Source organism: Danio aesculapii, chromosome 2, assembly GCF_903798145.1.
Source record: "Danio aesculapii chromosome 2, fDanAes4.1, whole genome shotgun sequence".
Taxonomy (NCBI): domain Eukaryota; kingdom Metazoa; phylum Chordata; class Actinopteri; order Cypriniformes; family Danionidae; genus Danio; species Danio aesculapii.
Window position 1 is genome coordinate 3,514,195 of NC_079436.1, and position 21,661 is coordinate 3,535,855.

General features: G+C 37.6%; 1 protein-coding gene across 2 annotated transcripts; it reads right to left on the bottom strand.

Moving 5' to 3' along the window:
• Positions 1-2,084: 2,084 nt before the first annotated feature.
• Positions 2,085-21,514, bottom strand: snap47 (synaptosome associated protein 47). 2 transcript variants are annotated; one of them, XM_056471024.1, is made up of 6 exons: positions 21,215-21,514; positions 18,973-19,517; positions 15,735-16,237; positions 14,219-14,334; positions 7,900-8,068; positions 2,085-5,162 (listed from the first exon to the last, which is right to left on the bottom strand). In XM_056471024.1, exons 2-5 carry the CDS (start codon positions 19,464-19,466, stop codon positions 7,922-7,924), a joined length of 1,260 nt encoding a protein of 419 aa, XP_056326999.1. In that variant the 5' UTR covers positions 19,467-19,517; positions 21,215-21,514; the 3' UTR covers positions 2,085-5,162; positions 7,900-7,921. The 2 variants fall into 2 exon arrangements, with proteins under 2 accessions (XP_056326999.1, XP_056327007.1); XM_056471032.1 differs by having other exon boundaries at positions 7,885-8,068.
• Positions 21,515-21,661: the final 147 nt, after the last annotated feature.

A 21,661-nucleotide genomic window follows, 5' to 3' on the forward strand; every position in this document is an offset into this window, starting at 1 on the left:
AGGTTTACGGGTTAAGGTGTATGGGATGGGTTAGGGTTAGTAATACAAGGGTTTAAATACAAAAAGTAAATGTAAATACATTGTTATTTAAATATAACAAGTAGATTGATATTTTTGAAATAAAAGTACAAAGTAAAATTAGATATGTACAATGTACACTCACCGGTCATTTATTAGGTACACCTTAATGGTTGGACAAGGTACTGGAAATATTCCTTAAAGATTTTGGTCCATATTAACATGATGGCATCACGCAGTTGCTGCAGATTTTTCAGCTGCACATCTATGATGCGAATTTCCCATTTCACCACATCCCAAGGGTGCTCTATTGGATTGAGACTGGTGACTGTGGAGGCCATTTGACTACAGAAACCAGTCTAAGATGATTCGCGCTATATGACATGGTGCGTTATCCTGCTGGAAGTAGACATCAGAAGATGTGTGCACTGTGGTCATAAAGGAATTGACATGGTCAGCAACAATACTCAGGTAGGCTGTGGCGTTGACACGATGCTCAATTGGTACTAATGGACCCAAAGTGTGCCAACAAAATATCCCCCATACCATTACACCACCATCACCAGCCTGAATTGTTGATACAAGGCAAGATGGATCCATGCTTTTGTTGTTGACGCCAAATTCTGACCCGACCAATGTTTCTTAACATTTTCTGGAAATACTTGCCTTTCTATCAGCCGTAACCAGTCTGGCCATTCTCCTCTGACCTCTGGCAATAACAAGGCATTTGCGCCCACAGAACTGCCGCTCACTGGATATTTTCTCTTTTTCAGACCATTCTCTGTAAACCCTAGAGATGGTTGTGCATGAAAATCCCAGTAGATCAGCAGTTTCTGAAATACTCAGACCAGCCCGTCTGGCACCACCAACAGTGCCATGTTCAAAGTCACCTAAATCCCCTTAGGAGATCGTACTGCAGCAGATCGTCCTGACCATGTCTACATGCCTAAAGGCATTAAATTGCTGCCATGTGATTGGCTCATTAGAAATTTGCGTTAACATGTGTGCCTAAAAAAAGCGGCCGGTGAGTGTATACAAGCATATTGTACAAAATTATTAATTTAAAGGCAAGTACATGGTAATTAAAAAGAGTGGGAGCTTAGATCTGACATTGAAGTCATTTCATGATTTATTCATTTTTGCAGAAACACTTTAGTTTACGCAGCAATTGACACCATTTACTGCCTTATTACCTGCCTATTATTAACATATTAACTCTTCATTAGAACTTATTTTACATCCCCAATCCTACACAATACCTTAACTCAACTACTACCTTACTAACTATTAATAATAAGCTTGATTTGAATTTAAAGTCTTAGTTAATGGTTTGTTAATACTCAATTGATTGGTTGGTAGGTTGATTGATTGATTATTCTAACTCGGTTGGTTGGTTGGTTTGTTGGTTATTCTAACTCAATTGATTGATTGACTGATTGACTGGTTGGTTGGTTATCCTAACTCGATTGACTGGTTGGTTGATTGATTGATTGATTGATTGATTGGTTGGTTATCCTAGTTGATTGGTTGGTTGGTTGGTTATTCAAACTCAATTGTCAGTTAGTTTGTCGATCAGTTTGACATTTCACCTAAATGGACCAACCTTTTTTTTGGCGTCACCTCATACTCCCAATCCTACACAATACCTAAACTCAACCTTACTACCTTACTAACTATTAATAATAAGCTTAATTTGAGCTTAAAGTCTTAGATATGGTTTGTAAATACCTTAAATAATGCATAAAAATATATTGTGACCACGTTTGCTACATTTACCCTCCAAATTTGTCCTATTACTGTGGAGCTGTTTTGAACGCATGTGTACAGTATAAAACGGTGTATAAATAAATGTGACTTCACTCCACACTCTTGAGTGCTGTTATTGTGAAAAGCTGCCAACTGCAGTTAGGAAATGTTTTGACATGCCAAATCTAGATGTTGAGATAAGACTAGAACTCGGGTTATTCCTTCACTGTGGTTATGTTTCAGCTAAACCCCATGACAGATTGTTATAAGTAAATCAATCCCCCCCCCCACCACCACAAAAAAAAGAAGTGAAAACAAACTAATTTCAGTGGGAGTTTATTTTGCACTTGCCCTGATCACAAAGAGTACAGTAAATAAATAAGAGCATCGTGTGTTTACACTAGCAACAATGCAACCCAGGCTCATTCTGAAAACGTAGTCCCGTCAACGTTTCTGGAGACCGCGAAATACGTCCCGGGAGGTACGTATTTTTGCAGTTTTTGTTTTCGCAAATTGACGAGAGGCGCGTGTGCACTTTTTCTTATCTCAAATTTTTCTGGCGAGTCCAGTTTGCACCTGCTGTTCTTGCGTAAGCCCACCAGAGGACGCTGTCGACCGAACGTCTGTCTGACTGGCTGGATGACTGACTGGCCGGCCGACCAATCGACAGACCCACCCTCCTCCTTCCTTAAACCCAACCAATTTTATCGATTGACCCGCCCAGCCACTTATTTCCCTAAACCCAACCAACGATTTACAAAAGCCGTCTAGAAAAAGAGAAGCTCTCGTCTGATTTTTATCAAGTTTTCGGATTTTGCCACATCCTCACCCTGTTATTCACTCGTGCATTTTATTTTTTGGATTCTGTTCATGTCTTCCCTGATTTCTGGAACTGCTCTTCCCCAGACTCAAACCTCGTCGGTGTCGTCGTGGTCATCTGCTTTCTGCGCCTCAAGTCCGCCGACATACACGATGAGCTAAACTGGTTGCGGCGAGAAAGCCCTCCACACGGTTTAAGCTGTCAGCCGGTAAGCGCAAAAAGGAACTGCAACACACCGCCCCGTAGCCTTCGTTTAAAAAAAATTCAATGCAGCCATACGTACCTCCAGCTACACAATTTGCGGTCTCCAGAAACGTCCGCTGGACTACGTTTTCAGAATGAGCCTGGGTTGCAACAATGTGATTTAATTCCAGCACATGTTGCATTGACAATAAAGCAGGATTACACAATGGCAGACAGAGCTCAGATGCACTGCAAGTTCAGAAAACACACGCAAATAGAAAAACAAACTGCAAGGAGCGCAAACCACAACAAAAATGTGTCGAGAGACCCCAAAATGAAAGTGTTTTTTGTTTATTTTAATATCCTGATCGTACAGCTTGATTATTTGGGCTAATAATATCCAAAAAACCCAATAACCATACAATCTGGTTTGAGGGTGCTTTCACACTTTCAATTGCCTGGACCGTATCCAAGTTTGATTGTCCCCCTTGCCACCTTCTTGGCCGGTTTGTGTTCACAATGTCCTTTTTCCTTCTGAAACCCAGTACGCTTGTGTCACCGAGCTGTTATTGTTTGTAGAGCTGTTGCTAGTTGATGGCCATGGGAGCAAAGGGGCAAAAATGGAAAGACATACACATATCGCGGTCGTTCTGCTTTTACTGAATATTTTGGTTTTGGACATACAGAAAGTGACTCGCGTCCATCTAAGCACTGTGCTACATCCGACAGATCACACTATTATGTTTTTTTTTCTTTTTCATTCTTTTATAACCTGTTCTAACACATTTTATCTGTTTTTATCCGTTTTTTTTAAATAATTTTTAATATCTGTTTTTTATTTTTCTTATACTTGTCTCTTTTATTCCTGTTTATGTAAAGCACTTTGAATTACCACTGTGTATGAAATGTGCTATTTAAATAAACTTGCCTTGCCTTGCCTTAACAAACAAAATTAATTATGTATAAGCTAATGGATATCTGTGCGTACAACACGTTTCCCAATCCACGAGAGTGAAAGCGAAAGTAAACAATGAGGAGGCTCATCTCTCATTCTCGCCCTCTAGATGCTCTGTTTAACTGTTTTCTCTCTAGTGAAGTGTTCAGGTTTTCCACTTACAAAGTCCGCCATGTAAATAGCAAATGCGCTATGGCGCGGTGCAACTGGCTTTTAAAGGGAATGGGAGATGAGACTCTGATTGGTTTATTCAAAACACACCTATAACTCATTAAGAGAATAAGCTCAACCCTGTTAGACCATGCGCCACGGTGCAAAGTGAATTTTTCCGTCCTTAAAATAGCAAAAACGGATTCTGACACGCCCTTAATGCGTTTGCGGCCTGCACTTTGGACTTAAAATAGAGCCCCTCAAAATAGAGCCCCTAATCTCTCAATACAAAAACATGTTAACCATTTAGTAACAAAAGTAGTCATGAGATGGAAAAAAGCCCTGCCCATGGTGTGAATCCACATCTATTGTGAAGTGAATTTGACGAGCAAAAGAAGCGAGTAAACGTAAAATGTTTATGCGTCTATTTACGTGTGAATAGTGAGACTATTCGTGCGTGCCGCGTCTGTTGTGAACACAGCATATCACATACTCCGCCATTGTTTGTGTGTTTGTTTATTGTTGCTTTTAATTGACACCTCCCTAAACATGCACCATGTATGCATATAACATCAAAGACTCTCGTTTTCGGGTGTTCACATGGACACAAGAACTCCAGCGTTTTCAAAAACTTACATTTTGCAACCTGTTTCTACATGTATGCGTTTTCAATCCCAATAAATATAGTAATCATGTAAACAAATGGGACAAAATACATAAATTTTCCAATTTTTGGCTGAAAAACGTTGTGTAAACAACCCCTAACTTACGTGTGAGAAACTTTTGCTAACATTGCTAACGTTCATTGAGCAAACTGTCAGAATATTAGGGCTAAAAACATACAAACAACAAGGAACTGTAAGATCAGGATGTAAAAATAAACAAAAAACCCCGGTTCATCTCTTTTTGGCGCCCCCCGACACATTTACGATATTGCCTACGCTATTTGCAGTGTGTTTTTGTAGTTGTATGTGTTTTAAGAATGTGCAAGTATGTGTTGTCAACTTATTTTTCTATTTGCATGTTTTATTAACTTCATTTCAGCACATTTGAGCTCTCTCAGCCACCGTAGGATTACTGTTAAGGGTTTGACAATGTATAGAATCTTGTTACTGAAATGTCACTTCATAACAACAACAACAACAAATTGATTACAGTATTTAAATTGTGCCATAGATCACTCTTTTATTACAATGGTGTGAGGATGCCAAGCCATGCAAAATGATGCTGAAAAGTCATGAGTGTGTTGGCAGATTTAGTTTGTAGGTAGCAGATCTACTGTATGTTGACCTGAGGAAAAACATAAAGACAATCCTAAGACCTAAGTTACATTTTACAACAATATAATGCAAAATACATTATATATATATATACATATACATATTTACACACATTTATACAATAGTTGTGTCTGGTTCGAATCTGATTGGCTGATAGCCATGTGATATTCTGAAATAACAGCACTTGTACAGCCTCTTCACCCTTGTGTATTACTCCGCCCACAAAAAAGTGACAACAGATCAATAAACTCATCACAATTTGACAAATGTTGCAGCTGTTGGACAACATCATGTACTTTTGAGGCTTTTTTAGGTGAGAATGTAGTTGTTTAGATTGCAACTATGCAGTTTATTCATAAGAATAGTGCCTATTTTAAATATTTATAACAGATTCAGCATGTTGGCATCCATCAGCCCGTCATATTGAGCAGAGCAAAGACGGTTGACGTTCCGCCACAAGATGGCGACAGAGACTGCATAATAAGTCCTTAGGGGAGATTAACTCAGCATAATTTCAACAAATCAATGAACAAATCATTCCAGAACAGGTAAGTGACATCCTAAGTCGATCTCTCTCTTTTGTATACTGTAGTGTTGTATTTATACCATGGTAATATGCTAGTGTTTGCTTTGGCTTTGGCTTTTTTGGGGTTGATTATTGCGATCTCCTGATTACAACAGAGAAATACTGGGAAATCTCTGTAGACTGATGGCATTTCATGCTGTTCAGCCTTAGAATCTTAAAATGTGAGCAAAAAATCACCAGTTTTGTCATCATTTTAGACATTAAGCTAGAGAATCATTCAAATACTAGCTCTAAAGTGACGTTTGTGAAGTAGCAAAGGTTTCTGCTGTACTGACGTCAGCTGCAGATGTGTATGAATGGAGGAAGAAAGTAGTTCCTCGTACAAAAGGGTTTTTAAGACTTTCCATGTTTGATTTTCTTTTTTATATACATGATTATGCCGACAAACTGTTGTATAAACACAATTTCAATATTGCACTGCTACTCGTGTGCTGTATATCATCACTGGTGAGACACTAAGGCACTCGGCCTGCAGCCTCGAGCCAACGCACACCTCCCACCAGTGCCACACATATACAGCCATATCGCACTGCTACTCGTGATATTGCTCATATATATTTATATATAATTTCTTTTTCAATTACAGCCAAACTAAAGGTATTACAATTTACTCCAGAACAAAAATATAATAGCAAATACTGTGAAAAAAATTTGCTTGCTCTGTTTAATGTGCAGCGCAGGTGGGAGGCATGCGCTGACTCGAGGTCACAGGCCGAGTGCCTTAGTGTCCCACCAGTGACGATATACAGCCACATCGCACTGCTACAAGTGTAATCTTGCGTTTATACAACAGTTCGACGACATAATCGTGTATATAAAATCAAAAACGGAGAGTCTAAAAACCCTTTTGTATGAGAAACTACTTTCTTCCACCATTCATTCATATCTGCAGCTGACATTAGAACAGCAGAAACGGTTACTAATTCACCAACGTCACTTTAGAGCTAGTATTTGAATGATTCTCTAGCATAATGCCTAAAGTGATGACAAAACCCTGTGATTTTGCTGACATTTTAAGATTATAAGGCTGAACAGTCTACAGAGATATCTCCCTACAGTTTTACAGTCCACAGTATTTCTGTTTCAATCCGGATATCACAATAATTAACCCCGAAAAAAGCAGGGCAATCACTACCAGATTGCTGTTGTGTTTGCAATAAGGAAAAACGCTAAACACATCTGGCCATTTTTCTTTCTTTCTACCAACACAGTACACATTCCTGATATGCGAGACCCATCTCACACTCAATACACTACAATTACCATGGTATAAATACAGCACTACAACATACACAAGAGAGAGATCGACTTAGAATATCACTTACCAGTATAATAATGATTTGATCAGCTGTTTTAATCTTCTAAGGCCTTATTATGCGTCTCTGTCACCATCTTGTGGATGGACAATGTTTTAGTCTGCTCAATGACAGGCTAATGGCCGCCGATGCGCTGTCTCTCAGAAATTATAAATAACTTAAAATTGGCTAAACAACTAAACAACTACATTCTCGACTAAAAAAGCCTCAAAAGTAAATAATGTTGTCCAACAGCAGTAATATTTGTCAAACTGTAGAGTGTCCTCTGCTTGTTGCTGTATGTGGGCGGAGTAATGCGCAAAGGTGAAGGGTGAAGAGGCGGTATACAAGTGCTGTTACTGGCAGAATATTGCACGGCTATCAGCCCAGCAGATTCAAGAACCAACCAGACAGAACTGTTGTATATATATATATATATATATATATATATATATATATATATATATATATATATATATATATATATATATATATATATATATATATAATTTTTTTAAACAACTACAATTTAGCAGGACAACTTTATTGCAATGATTCCAGTCAGATAATGAATTTTATTTTCAGTTAACTTGGTAATAAAAATACTTTATACACATAAAGGTATATAGTAATAAAGTCACATTCCTACTACTATATTGTATGACACTTGTTGTAAAAATATTCATTATTATTATTGCTAACCTGAATTGTTAACAACCATTTCCTGTTCTCTCTAGCTTTCTAAATAGCCAAACCTTACTCATAAAGATCAAAAGAATGACATTTTATTCCAAAGTACAGTACAAACAGTGCTCTATTGAGAAACAGTCTTTAAATATTTGTGTGCATACCTGTGCATATCCTACCATTAATCTGTTGACGTTGGGTTCACAGCAGTTTCCTCATGCGGCGAGTGTGTCTGTTAATGTTCATGGTGGCATGGTCAGTAGAGCAGCTCAACACGTCCAGAGCCTCATCCTGACGCTCCAGTTCAGTCTCAGCCTCCAGAGCCAGATTCTTCAGCTGCTGGAGCATCTGCACAAACACCACATAAACATTCAATTCAGGTTTATTATTATTAATAGTGCTTTTGACAATTCTTTCTAAGCAGCTTTACAAAAGATGTGTGTTATTACATTGAATATCTGAATTTAAAGGGGCCTATTATGCAAAAATCACTTTTATTAGTAGTTAAAACACAGTTGTGTGGTGACAGTGCATGAATATATCCAGCTTTGAATGGTACAAATTAATTAATTGTATTTTTATAATCAGACTTGATAAAAACAGTCTGCAGAAACACTTTGATTGGTATTCTCTTTTTGTACGTGTCATCAGAGGGGAAAAGCCCCGCCCACTAGTGACCATCTCTCCTAATTAGCACAGACAGCTCTGAGTGAGAAGCAGCCATTCGCTAGTAGAGTTTTCGCACAGTACCTATTGCTATGCTAATGCATAGGCATTTGTAACCCGCCCCCTTTTTTGAAAAGAGCATAATCTCATTTGAATTTAAAGTGACAGTCACCAAAACACACACTCAAAGCCTAAAGGGGGAGTTATAAAAAATTATTTGTGTGGTATTTTGAGCTGAAACTTCACACTCTACACACTCTAGGGACTCTCAAAGACTTATTTTACATCTTGAAAAAGAGGCCTTTAAGGTGTGTAGGGTGGACAATACAGCTGTCAATCATATATAGCTAATCTACATTTATAAAATATAGTCTACTTTTTAAAACAGTTTTTTGTTGTCTTATTGTACATGTGTATATTGTGCCCTTGTAATATATAAGTGTCTGGTGCATATAGGGAGGAACAGTGGTGTAAAGTAAACTACAAATACTCAAATTACTGCAATTGAAATTTACTAAGAAATTGTAATTTATTAAGTAGTTTTAAAAATGTGTACTTTTACTTTCCCTTGAGTACATTTTTGTGCAATATTGGTACTTTTACTGCTACTATGTTTGTTCAAATTGCATCACAATTTTTTCTTGTCTATGGGGATTGGCTGAGAAGAAAAATCAGTCCTGTGATTCCTGTCCAATCAAATCGCACATAGAAACTAAAAATCGCATCCTTTTGAACAACCTCATGACATGGGCACTTTATAAAGGCAGCAAACTGTTTTGAAGCATCAAAAGTATTCAAGAAGATGTCAAAATCTTAATATGTAATGACCCAGAGACTGTTTACACCGCCCAAATGGCCATAAACAATCACTAAATGCACTACAGAATGTTACGTTTTCACACAAGCACAAATTGCAAATAAACGCATCAGCTGTTCACAGCGTAACACTGACTACTCTTGAATACTTTTAAAGGGCTACTTTTTACTCATAGTTTGAGTAATATTTTACAACAGATACTTTTACTGTACTTGCACTACATTTTTCCGCCACGTAATGGTACTTTTACTTGAGTATGATTTTTCAGTACTCTTTCCACAACTGTTTCTTAACATTTACAACATCAATATATGTGGATTGTGTCTTAAAGGTCCTGTGAAGTGCTTTGAAATGTGCATTTCTTATTGGATGTTTGACATAATCTCAACTAACTATTAAGAGAGGGCGGGGCATAGAGTAGCTCCTCCCCTTTAAAAAAAACAGCCAATAGCATTTTGTTTTTATCACAGCTCTGCAAGTGCGAGTAGTTGAGCTCAAGCACATCAAATGAAAACCAAATGAGAAGTGTCTTGAAGGGGGCGGGCCATGTCAGTAACTAGAGAGCACTTGATTGGTCAGAAGAAACTCAAGTATATGGAGAAAAAAATCATTGATCTGATTAGGAGGAAGTGATAAACTGCAAGCTTTGTATGTTTATATAAGCTTTACAATTTCTAAGCATGAATTTTATCAATGTTTTGTAGAACACAAGCTTATAGATTTCCTTAAAACTAACAGACTGAAACTAACATCTATCTATTTTTTTGTGAGACTTTTTAGAAAAATTAATTACTAGTTACATAATTAAAGTTGTACTTCTGTTAATTTTCTAACTACTATGTCTGGCAAGTAATTTAAATACTTATAAAGCAATATAACTACTTATATAATCACATCAATTTAATCAAGTGGTGGCGCCACAAAGGCTTGGGCCCATCAATGCTGCTTGCAGCTTAAATTAATTACTATTACCTATATAGTAAGATAAATTAATAAAGCAGCACATTTTACAATTACATTTACAAGCAGTGGGCAACACGGTGGCTAGCACTGTTGCCTCACAGCAAGAAGGTCACTGGTTCAAGTCTCGGCTGGGCCTGTTGGCATTTTTTGTGTGGAGTTTGCAAATTCTCCCCGAGTAGGTGTGGGTTTCCCAAACAGTCCAAAAACATGTGCTATAGGTGAATTGAATAAACTAAATTGGCGTAGTGTATGGGTGTGAATGAGCGTGTATGGGTGTTTCCCAGTACTGGGTTGCAGCTGGAAGGGCATCCGCTGTGTAAAACATATGCTGGATAAGTTGGCGGTTCATTCCGCTGAGGCGACCCATGATGAATAAAGGGACTAAGCCAAGAGAAAATAAATAAATTGCCAGTTTTAGGCACTTTATTCAAAATCTAGGCACTTTTCAAACCTTAAAAAAAAACTACTTTACTAAAATCAAGTATTTTCAATGATTTCCAGCCGTACAAACCCTGGTTTAAGGAGAAAAACCTGACAAATATCTTGAAATACAACATTGAATAATGTCTTTAGGAGTGGTAACCATAGAATAGGAAGAATGGTTAATTCCAGTGCATTGAATTATTAGACAATAATGCACATCTGAGGTGTTTTATTTCATGGTTTCTAATAATTCAAAGGCTCATCACCAGTATGCTCTCATTAAATCCCATTGTAGAGACAGATATGTTACAGCACAGTTTTGTTGCATTATTATAAACAGCCTTTTTTGTACTGTTTGCTATAAAACAGCCAGCTCGGTCTCATCCCTTAAAAAATGTATTTTCCATCTGCTCATGGCATCCTTACATGTTTGTTTTTAGTGTTTCAAAACCCCAAAACCATACTGGAAAGTAATATCTGCGATGGTTGACCAACCGTCAATTACCTCTGGTCACAGCAATAATATTGTGTTTTGAAATGATCAAAGTGTTTATGTCTGGTTTGTGCGTGTCATGCTAGCGTTGTGGCTGTCTGCAGATGATGATGATGATGGTCTTACATCTTCGTGCAGAGAGGGAATTCAGAGCCGGCTTCCCTCGCCTGTGTCATAAAAACAACAAGCCACAGCCCTGTCACACTGTACTATTCTCACTCTGTTTTTCTCCCATTTAGTAATTCCGCCCCATATCCTACAGACACGACTGGGCTTCTGCCGGTATCAAATGTTCATATTGGCATTAATTGCTAAAGCTTTTATCATGATTAATAGTATGTCACGATATTAATCTTGATTTACTCTTAATATAATCTTCTGTCAAAAGGAAAAACAAGATTATTTTGCTTACCCCATTTGGAGATTATTCACCTTGTTTTAAGGAAAAAAAAAACCTTCATTTTGGCATTTTATTTCAGAAATCAAGGCAATATTTTTTTTGTTTTCTAAAAATGCTTCTTAATTTAAGAGAATTTTAATATTTGGTTAAGAAACAAAGCAAAGAAATCGAAGTAAGAAGAGCATTTTTTTCTCCTGAACACTTTCTTGAAGAAAGTTGGAAACCTATAACCATTAACTTACATTGGAAAAACAAACACTACTAAGGCAGGGGTCTCAAACTGCATTTACAGTCCCCCTGCAACTCCCTCCGGCCCACAACTGACGTCAAAAATATAACTAGATTCAGCTCACCAAAATCTATACTGTATGTTTGAATCACTATCATTGTTGTGCAGTCGCGTACACTTGTGGTTTTGACCCGCCACCTACTGGACATTTAAAGTACTGCCCTATATATTCGGTTCACTCAAATAAGCACTCGTTACAACCGAGGTCTGCAGAAGAGCATCTCTGAACGCACAACACGTCCAACCTTGAGGCAGATGGACTACAGCAGCAGAAGACCACACCGGGTGCCGCTCCTGTCAGCTAAGAACAGGAAACTGAGGCTACAATTCACACAGGCTCACCAAAACTGGACAATAGAAGATTGGAGAAACGTTGTCTGGTCTGATGAGTCTCCATTTCTGCTGCTGACATTCGGATGGTAGAGTCAGAATTTGGCGTCAACAACATCAAAGCATGGATCCATCCTGCCTTGTATCAACAGTTCAGGCTGGTGGTGGTGGTGTAATGGTGTGGGGGATATTTTCTTGGCACACTTTGGGCCCATTAGTACCAATTGAGCATCGTGTTAACGCCACAGCCTACCTGAGTATTGTTGCTTACCATGTCCATCCCTTTATGACCACAGTGTACTCATCTACTGATGACTACTTCCAGCAGAATAACGTTTTATATCGCCTGTATTTTGTTGTATAAACAGTTCTTCATGGCGTACACGTTATGCTGGTGGTCAAACCAATATAAGTTTGGTAATATTCGATTCAAATAGTCTCATTTAATAAATTTTCCTCATATGCATATAAAGTTTGTATAAAAACTACATGCAGTAGTAAAATTTTACTGCTGGTTGAATTGAACATGTTAAAAAGTAAATGTAAATATATACTTTTCCCCTCTGTTTTGGTTTAGTTTTACATAAAGAAAGATACTGAGAAGAACAATTGCCAGTAAATTCTTTAAAGTTATCCAAATTGCTTTCTGCTGCAGTGGTGTAGTCCTAAAAAAAAGGTGGTGTACTATTACCCACCCAACCCCCCATGCTGTTTTATAATTTTACCTGAACGTTTCAGCGAGGCATCATTCAGTTGACTTCGAAAAACTCATGAAATTTTCTTACAGCTGCTGTGGTCGTCAGGGGGCGGGGAATGGCGCAAAATATAAACAAAAATGCACCAATTGCAACAAAGTCAGATGAGAGTTAAAAAAAACATTTGGTATACCGTTAAAGGGGATGCGAATACACGTAAATTAGGGAAGTCTAATCAGCAAAACAAGTGAGTATACTGAGGGTATACACAATTATTGATCCTCAGAAGTCGTAATACCCAAACAGCTAGTGGAAAAAAGTAGGCATACCGAGTATACCTGTGTATAGCCCCGACTACAACACTGTTCTGCTGTTCTTACGCTATCTGTTTAACGTTTGGTTAAGCAACATTTGAATGGGACTAGGCATGGGACGATAACCGGTTTCAAGGTATACAGCGGTTTGGAAAAGTCAAGGTTTTGAAACCGCAAACATTTACTTTTACACCGTTCCTAAGGTATATGTACTTTTTTTAAATGTGTTTTTACAACATTTTCATTAGGTTTTTTAGGGTAACAGTATCTACAGCAAAAGGACCGTCCAAATCAAAACTGGTCAGCCTACGATTCACAAATTGTTTGAAAAACAAGTCACTTATACACCAACATACAAGCATGCTATAGACCTGAACAGTACAGTGGCTTTACTTTATATCCGAGGAAAAGAAAGCTACTCAAGGATGCCTTTTCAAGATGTTATGAAAACTGTGTTTTCGAAAATTATGGAGATAGTCAGGGATTTATTTAAATTGTTTAGCCTGACATATTTAAAATAAAAAAATGCAAAATATTTTAAATGTTTCTTAAAATAAATTGTCTTCAATGGGGAAAAGGTTGTTGTTTTTACCCAGACAAAGTTTTTAAAAGAACATATCACTACACCGTGAAACCGTAAAACTGATATTTTTATCCAAGGTTATCATACCATCAGAATCTTATACCAGCCCATGCCTAGTTGGGACAGAATAATAATTATGCTAATTATTTGTAGTTATTTTCGTAGCGATTTAAACCAACCCTTCAATAAATACAACAACAACCAAAAAAAGCAAAAGTTTTGACTGCATATACTCTGTGGGAGAATAACTGAGTGTGTCTAATGCTCGGCCATACACCCACACCCACAACAGCCACAGATATATTTGAGCAGCTGTGTGATAAATGTGCTGATTAGCATTAGCACTGCTGGTATTCAGCTTTCTTCAGCAACAGTGAGTAACTTTTAATTTTGGGGGGAACTATTACATTAAGCTCTATAAATTTATTCCATGAATGAACATGTCTAATTAAAAGGGGTGTCCAAGATCATTTGACTGATCATGTGATCTTATGGTGTGCGTGTGTGTAAGATGTGCTAGCGTACCTGTTTTAGCTCCTGTGCCTCGGCCTCAGTAACAGTGGGCTGAAGCACTTGAAGCTGCAGTTGCGTCAGTTCTCCAGCAGGCACCTCCACCGGCACCTCTGTGTCCTGGCCATGACCTGAAGTCACACACACAGCATTTCCTTGAGGTTTGTTGTTAAGAGTAGAAGAAAATGTTGGCAAGCATTAACTGAAAAGCCCAGAACGGGATCATTGAGGGTATTGGAGAGTCCAGCAGTAGATGTTGGAGCATGACTGCCACCATGTGGTAGAGATACCTTAAATAACGTTCAATGCTGCTTCTATGCATCTGTCAGAATTTGGAAGTTAATTTTATGTCATGGATTAAACTTTGCTTACTTTCCACTCTCTCACAGACTATATTTGAAAAGACAGTTCACCCAGAAATTAAGGTTTACTCAATATTTACTCACCCTCAAGTGGTTTCAAACCTTTAAGAGTTTCTTTCTGTGTGTTGAACACTGTTACGTTCGCTTGCAGAACGTATTCTGGATATGTGTGTGCGTTTGTTTGTATGTGGGTGTGTCGTTTCATGCGTATGTTACAGGTACGAACGGCATGGAGGATCCGCATTTCGTGCTGATGACGTTGGCCGCTGACGCTGGGTTTGCGCCACCAATCGCTAGTCGGCGTAGCGTTGAAAAGCCGAGCCCAAACTGCAATGGCGATCTCTATCTCTCGCTCCTTCTCGCTCTTACTCTTTCTGTGGGTCTCTGTGAGGACAGTCTCTCTTGCGAGGGCTAGTCTGAGAGAATGTGTTTTGCTTGTGTTTAATTCTCTTGTCTAAAGTTTTGAGATCTGAAAGTGCAATGTGTTTGCTTGTGAACTTGTCCAGTTAACTGATGTATTTGAGTGATACCTCGGAGAGATTATAGGAGCGAGTAAGTCGCGCGATATACATATACATCACCAAGATTTATCTTTTGTATTAGTTTACTAGGTTCAGGAGAATGTGCTGCTTAGTGTATGTTTTGTTTTTAGTCAGAGTAGTTTAGTTAAGACGTTTGGTACGTTGAAGATGTTTCTTTTCATGCTTTTCTTTTCAGATTTAGTTTAGTTTGTTGAAAACAGTTACTGAGTTTTGTTATATTTATTTCTTTGATTTAAGCACATCTAACTACTTCCTCTCCCCCCCCAGGTAATTAATCATTTATTTATTGTAAATATTTTTCTTTCACTGTATAATATATTTTCATTGGACGTATGGGCAATAAGCAATTGCAGTGATATTTGGTTCTTCAGTCGTTTCTTTCTCCCGCCATTTGTTACACACACACTCAACTATTATATGTTGTGTCAAATACCCTTAGTCACTTGAACTGCAGCAGATTGTCATGACCATGTCTAAATGCCTATATGCATTGAGATGCTGCCATGTGATTGGCTGATTAAAAATTTGTGTTATCAAGCATCTGGACAGGTGTACCTAATAAAGTGGCCAGTGAGTGTAAGTGAAAACATACATCATGTACACTAGCTATATGTTCTCCAACTGTACCTGCAGCCCAAACGTTTCCTCCACTTTCTGGGCTTTCTGGTGTGGTTGCCGAAGACGACCGAAATGCAGCATAGTCGCGTGTGACCTCAACCTTCTTCTTGTACTGCATCTCCAACACAGACAGAGCTTCGGTCATCCTGGCAGACAGAAGTCGGAAGCAGATGTCAGGTTTTCCGATGAAGCGCTGGCGAATGCTGATCTCGTAGGGGTTGAACACATGGATATCGTCCACTTCTTCCTTCTCAAAGCAATGGAGGAGCTGCCCGTTTGCTTCTCGGACCTCCAGAGAAGACACCAACAGAGTCAGGCTACCTGGTTTCATGTTTCCAGTGTTTCCGTCACGGAAGACAATAGCTGGAATGCTGACTATGACTTTTTGGCCCTTGCCTGAGCCTTTGGTACAGGCCGCTTTGGCAGCTGCTTCAGACTTGGCCTCCTGATGGCTCCTCCATGGCATTTTACCAAAAGGCCACCAAGACGGACACTCGAGTTCAGAGAGTAGCCTGGAGACAAGAGAAACAATGGCGTTATGATGATAGAACATGCACAACTACAGATATGTTATTCAATAATAATTCATTCATGCCATCATGTGCTTTCACCCACCTCCCCCCCCCGGGATTGGCCAGGTGGGTATGTGACCTGCGCTTCTCTAGCTGCAGGTCCAGATGGCTGTTGCTTATATCGGACTATCTCCACATCCCCTGTTGCGATTGTATGTCTATGCATTTATGTGCTTGTTCCTGGGGCTTTTTTCCCCTGATCTCACGCTGCCCCACATTAAGGACAGTCTGGGAGGGGCTTTTTTCACCTCCCATTTCCCTAATGTATCTTATTTCCTCTTTCTAACGCTACCTCTCATCAACCTTCCCCTGAAATGTGTGATGTTTGTGTATGGTCGGAGGGGTCCAATTTTACTACATGTGACAGTGTATGTGACAGATAAAGGCTTCACCATCACCAATATAAATACAACACAGGACTGAGTCATATTGTATTTGCTGAAATAAAGCTTGCACATCCCTAAATCTCTCAACGATCCATTTTAACCATTGTGTGCTGTTGGAGAGGTTTTCATCAACCCTGGGCAGATTTTGAGTCTTAATTTGGCCACAAATATCTCTGTGTTTCAGCAAATGGAATTATTTTTGGTTACAAATCTTATTTTGACATATGTTTTGGGAAAATGCTTTGAAAATTGTCAAAAGTTCAACAATACACTGAGGGCAAATCGACTACCCTTTCGTTATGTTGGGGGCTGTTTTCGCCCCATTGACTTCCATTATAATAACATTTGATTGCAAAGCCTTGATACCATATAATCATACATTCTAGGTTGTTGCTGGTTTTTCCTGTTCCCCTTAATAATACAATTTCAGAAAGGCATAGTTTACAAATTCTAAGTAGTGAAATCTTATTAGCAGCCAATGACTATCACAGTACAACAATGTTGACAGTCTATTGAATAGTGCTAATATTGATTTGAAGTCATACTTAATGCGATTTCAGACTGAACATTCATAGTAAACAATATAGCGACAACTATACCTTCAGAATTCTGTAAACCTTTAAGTGTTGTCACGATACTGAAGTTCGGTACCAATCGGTACTGAAATTTTAAAAACGTTCATTTCCCGCTAACATTTATGCGCTGTTGAGCGCGTTCTAAAACACCGCTGATTTGCCATTGTGTTGACACGATCAACAGAAATGAATGTTATTGGCCGTGAGGGACATCAGTTCACTGAACTCACCACTGTTTCCTGAGTGCAACCACAGATACAGGGACACTGGAGCGTTTCAAAGTCATGTCAATCAGCTGCTTTGTCTATAAGCTGACATACGAGCGATCCGTTAATGAATCATGGCTTTAAAACGCTCCTGTGTCCCTTTTTCAACTATTATTCCTCTTTGATTTTGGGAATAATTTAAAGTTAGGGTTGGGTTTAGAGTTAGGGCTTTGGTTACACAGTAAACAGCAGTGAGTTCGGTGAGCTGATGACCTTCACGGCCAATCACAGTCACTTCTGTTGAGCATGTGAACACAAAGGCAAATCACTGCTGTTTAAAAAGCACTCAACAGCACTCAAATGTTAGCAGGAAATGGACGTTTTTGAAATTTCAGTATCGATTGGTACCAAATTCCAGTATCGTGTCAAAACTAAAACCTTTTTTTTTTAAACATTGTCATACAAATTGACGAAGGTTTGAGTTTTCAGTTTGGCAAAAAATATATATTAATACAACAAGAATAATATGTAATCTTAAAATAACTTTGAAAGAAAAATAAATAATAATAATAATAATAATATTTAATAATACAGTAATAACATATTTCTCTAATCTATATACTTTTGATGTCCATCAGTTCAACAAAAGGGTCACCATCTAGACCAGGGGTGCCCAAACTTGTTCTTTTAAAGGGCCAAAAAGCAAACTTGGGCCGAATATACCAAACCATATACATTAAATTTGCCATGGTAATTTAGTAATTGGTAATATTTAAAAATATTTAAAAAATGTGGCTTTAAATCATATGAATTAATGTAATATCATATTTACCATTTTATGTTAACATTTTATTACAGTAAAAACATAAACAATCCCATTTATAACACAATGGAGATCAATGCTGAATACACTAATCGAGCTGCTCCTGCCTTTACCATGATTTGCTCGCAGATGTCTTGTGCATTGTCCTTTTTGTCAAGTGCAGTATTTAAATTACAAATGTCTGAATAACATTTAATTGATTCAATTAATTTCAGTTGCCTTTTTTGTTGCTCAGCAATAAAACAAAGACAAAAAAAATGTTATGTACAATTCAGAATGACGATCTTTGTCAAAGGTATTCGCGCAAGCACCTCCCCATCATTCTCCCTGTCTTCAGATAGGACGGTGGGCCAAAAGTCAAAGGTTACCATGGACCAACTTTGGGCATCTCTGATCTAGACTCTCCAAAAAGTCATAGAATGCTTTCCTAATTGCTCAAATTATATTAATTATATATTATTTTTTCTAAGGCAAGGCAAGAGGTCATCCTCTTTATCCACTGAGATACACAAGGAAGCCTTCTTTTTTTTTTTTTAAGAAAACACAATTACACGTTTAGCTTCCAGCAAACATAAAATTAACAGCAATCTTTTGTGTTAGGTCACATGAACGAATATGCAATATACACAAGCTGGCATCAAGAGGAATAATTTAATCCAATGATTTTAGAATTCTGTAAACCTACTTATCTGCCACGGTCAGGTCTGATTCGATCTTGTCCAGGCCTTGAATCATGTTGTCAAACTGCTCCCCCTGGTGGTTCAGCACTTTCCCAGTATCCTCAAGCCTCCGCTGGGTTCCAGAAATCAGGCCGATCAGCTCCTGGCCCTTACTGAGTGGAGCTTCAGCCCCTTGTGGTTCTGAAGGAGACAGCAGACGCTCCCTCCAGAAGTGCTCGAGAACGTGGTAAACCACATTACGGCACGGCCTGAGAGACCCAAACCAGTGCTTGAGGTTCCCCTGCTCCAGCACAGTGAGAGCGCTGAAAATGATGCTGGAGGACTCCATCTTGATCTCCATGATGCGCGAGAGCTTCAGGCTCATCAGGCTCTCCTGTTTTTGCTCTGAGATGAAGCGGAGGGTGGTGCGGGATAAAGAGAGAACGCCACTGGCCCAGCGTTTCTCACTGTTGATGTAATAAGAGCCGGGCCAGGTATGAATTGATGGCTCCTGACTCATATTTTTGGTGATGATTTGGCACAGCAGCTGTCCTAACTTATGGAAACTCACCTGAAAAGTAAACAATGAAAACAGTAAATTAGTATAAAGCCATGTATATACAGCTGAAGCCAGAATTATTAGCCCCCCTGTATATTTTCCCCCTAATTTCAGTTTAACGGAAAGATTTTCTTTCAACACATTTCTAATCATAATAGTTTTAATAACTCATCTCTAATAACTGATTTATTTTATCTTTGCCATGATGACAGTAAATAATATTAGACTAGATATTCTTCAAGAAACTAGTATTCAGCTTAAAGTGACATTTAAAGGCTTAATTAGGTTCATTAGGCAAATCATTGTATAACAATGTTTTGTTTTGTAGACAATAATATACACACACACATACATACATACATACATATATATATATATACATACATACATACATAAATACATACATACATACACATATATACACCCACACACTATACATATACATATATATATATATATATATATACATATATATATATATATATATATATATACATATATATATATATATATATATATATATATATATATATATATATATATATGGGCTAATAATATTAAAATGGTTAAAATGCTTAAAATGGTTTTGTCTAAAAAAACTGATGAACACAAATTAGACTTTATAGAAAATACTGTGAAACAAAAATTAGTGCTTTGTTAAACATCATTTGGGAAACATTTTGAAAAAGAAAAAAAAATACAGGAGGGTGAATAATTTTGACTTTATCTGTACATCTACAATAAGGTTATTATTTTTACCATATTGCTCCAAACCTGAAAGATTTGCTTTTTTACATGGAACATAAAAAGCTGTTTTGACAGAAGAAAGGGGAAAAAAAGGTTTCTTTGTGCTATTTAAAACAGAGGAGAACATAGAGTTTTGGAATGGAGTGGCATAAAATTGATGATAGAAAGATCATTAGTAATTTTGGGTGACGTTAAATGTTTGAGTGAACTAACACTTTGAGGTCCACTAGGGGGCTCTAGCAACTTCCAAAAGGGCCACAGGATTTTTGAAATGAATATTATTAATTAACATTTATATTGTAATATTTTATCATTTGTAGCAGGGCTGGACAATATATAGTTTCAGCATTAATAATGCAATGTGTGGATATGCAATAAATCGCAGAATCTGCGATGTTGAGTTGGGATTATAATTAACCTGAAAACACAATTCAGAACAAACTTTAACCCTAATAAAGTAAGAGGTTTTTAAGGCCTGTGACTATGCAAGATTTCATATAAAAAATATGGGCATTAGAAATGATCAAATGAGAAACTTTAACAAAGAATAACTGCATTTAATTATTTCTACAATGAAGACTCAACATTTGAAATGCATCAAAAAGTTTCTTGAAGACAAGAAGGGATGTTGTTAAGAGAGCTTTATCTATCTATCTATCTATCTATCTATCTATCTATCTATATATATATATATATATATATATATATATATATATATATATATATATATATATATATAATTTATATGTAAATATATTAAAAAATACAATGATCACAAAATCTGAAATTTAAGAACATACAGCCACTATTTCATGGGTTATTGTTTAATGGAGCTTATATTTAATTACAATCTCTAATCAATTTAGGTTATTTATTACACACACAGGTAATTGTATAGGCTTAATTATATGTCACACATGCCATTAGCGAAACAACGCTCACAGTAATGAAATATTCCATACCTTAAGATGTCTTCAGAATTCCAAGTGGCAGCTACAGCAGGCTGTGAATTAAATTACGCATTGGGATAAACAATATCCCTTCACATTGTAAAGTTGAGTTGATTTTATGTTTGCAGCGAGGCAAATTGTAATCGGATGCGAGACATTTGCTGCACCACCTCAGTGTTTCCCGCTACATCTGATTACAACGCCAAATCAGAAGAAATATCAGCAGATATCAGATTATAGTTCACTGTTGTGTTAGAGCGATGTAAACAGCTCAAGCAAACAGTGAATGTTTGGTGTGCTCATGTTTACACTCCGATGCGCGACAACAGCCATGATTAAAGATTCCGCTCTAAATACGACGGGACAGTATGTACTGTATGTAAAGGTAAGGGCGTCAAAAATCGTTTTAGTGCGATTTAACTAGTATTTAATTAACTTTATTTATTTTGTTGCACAGCT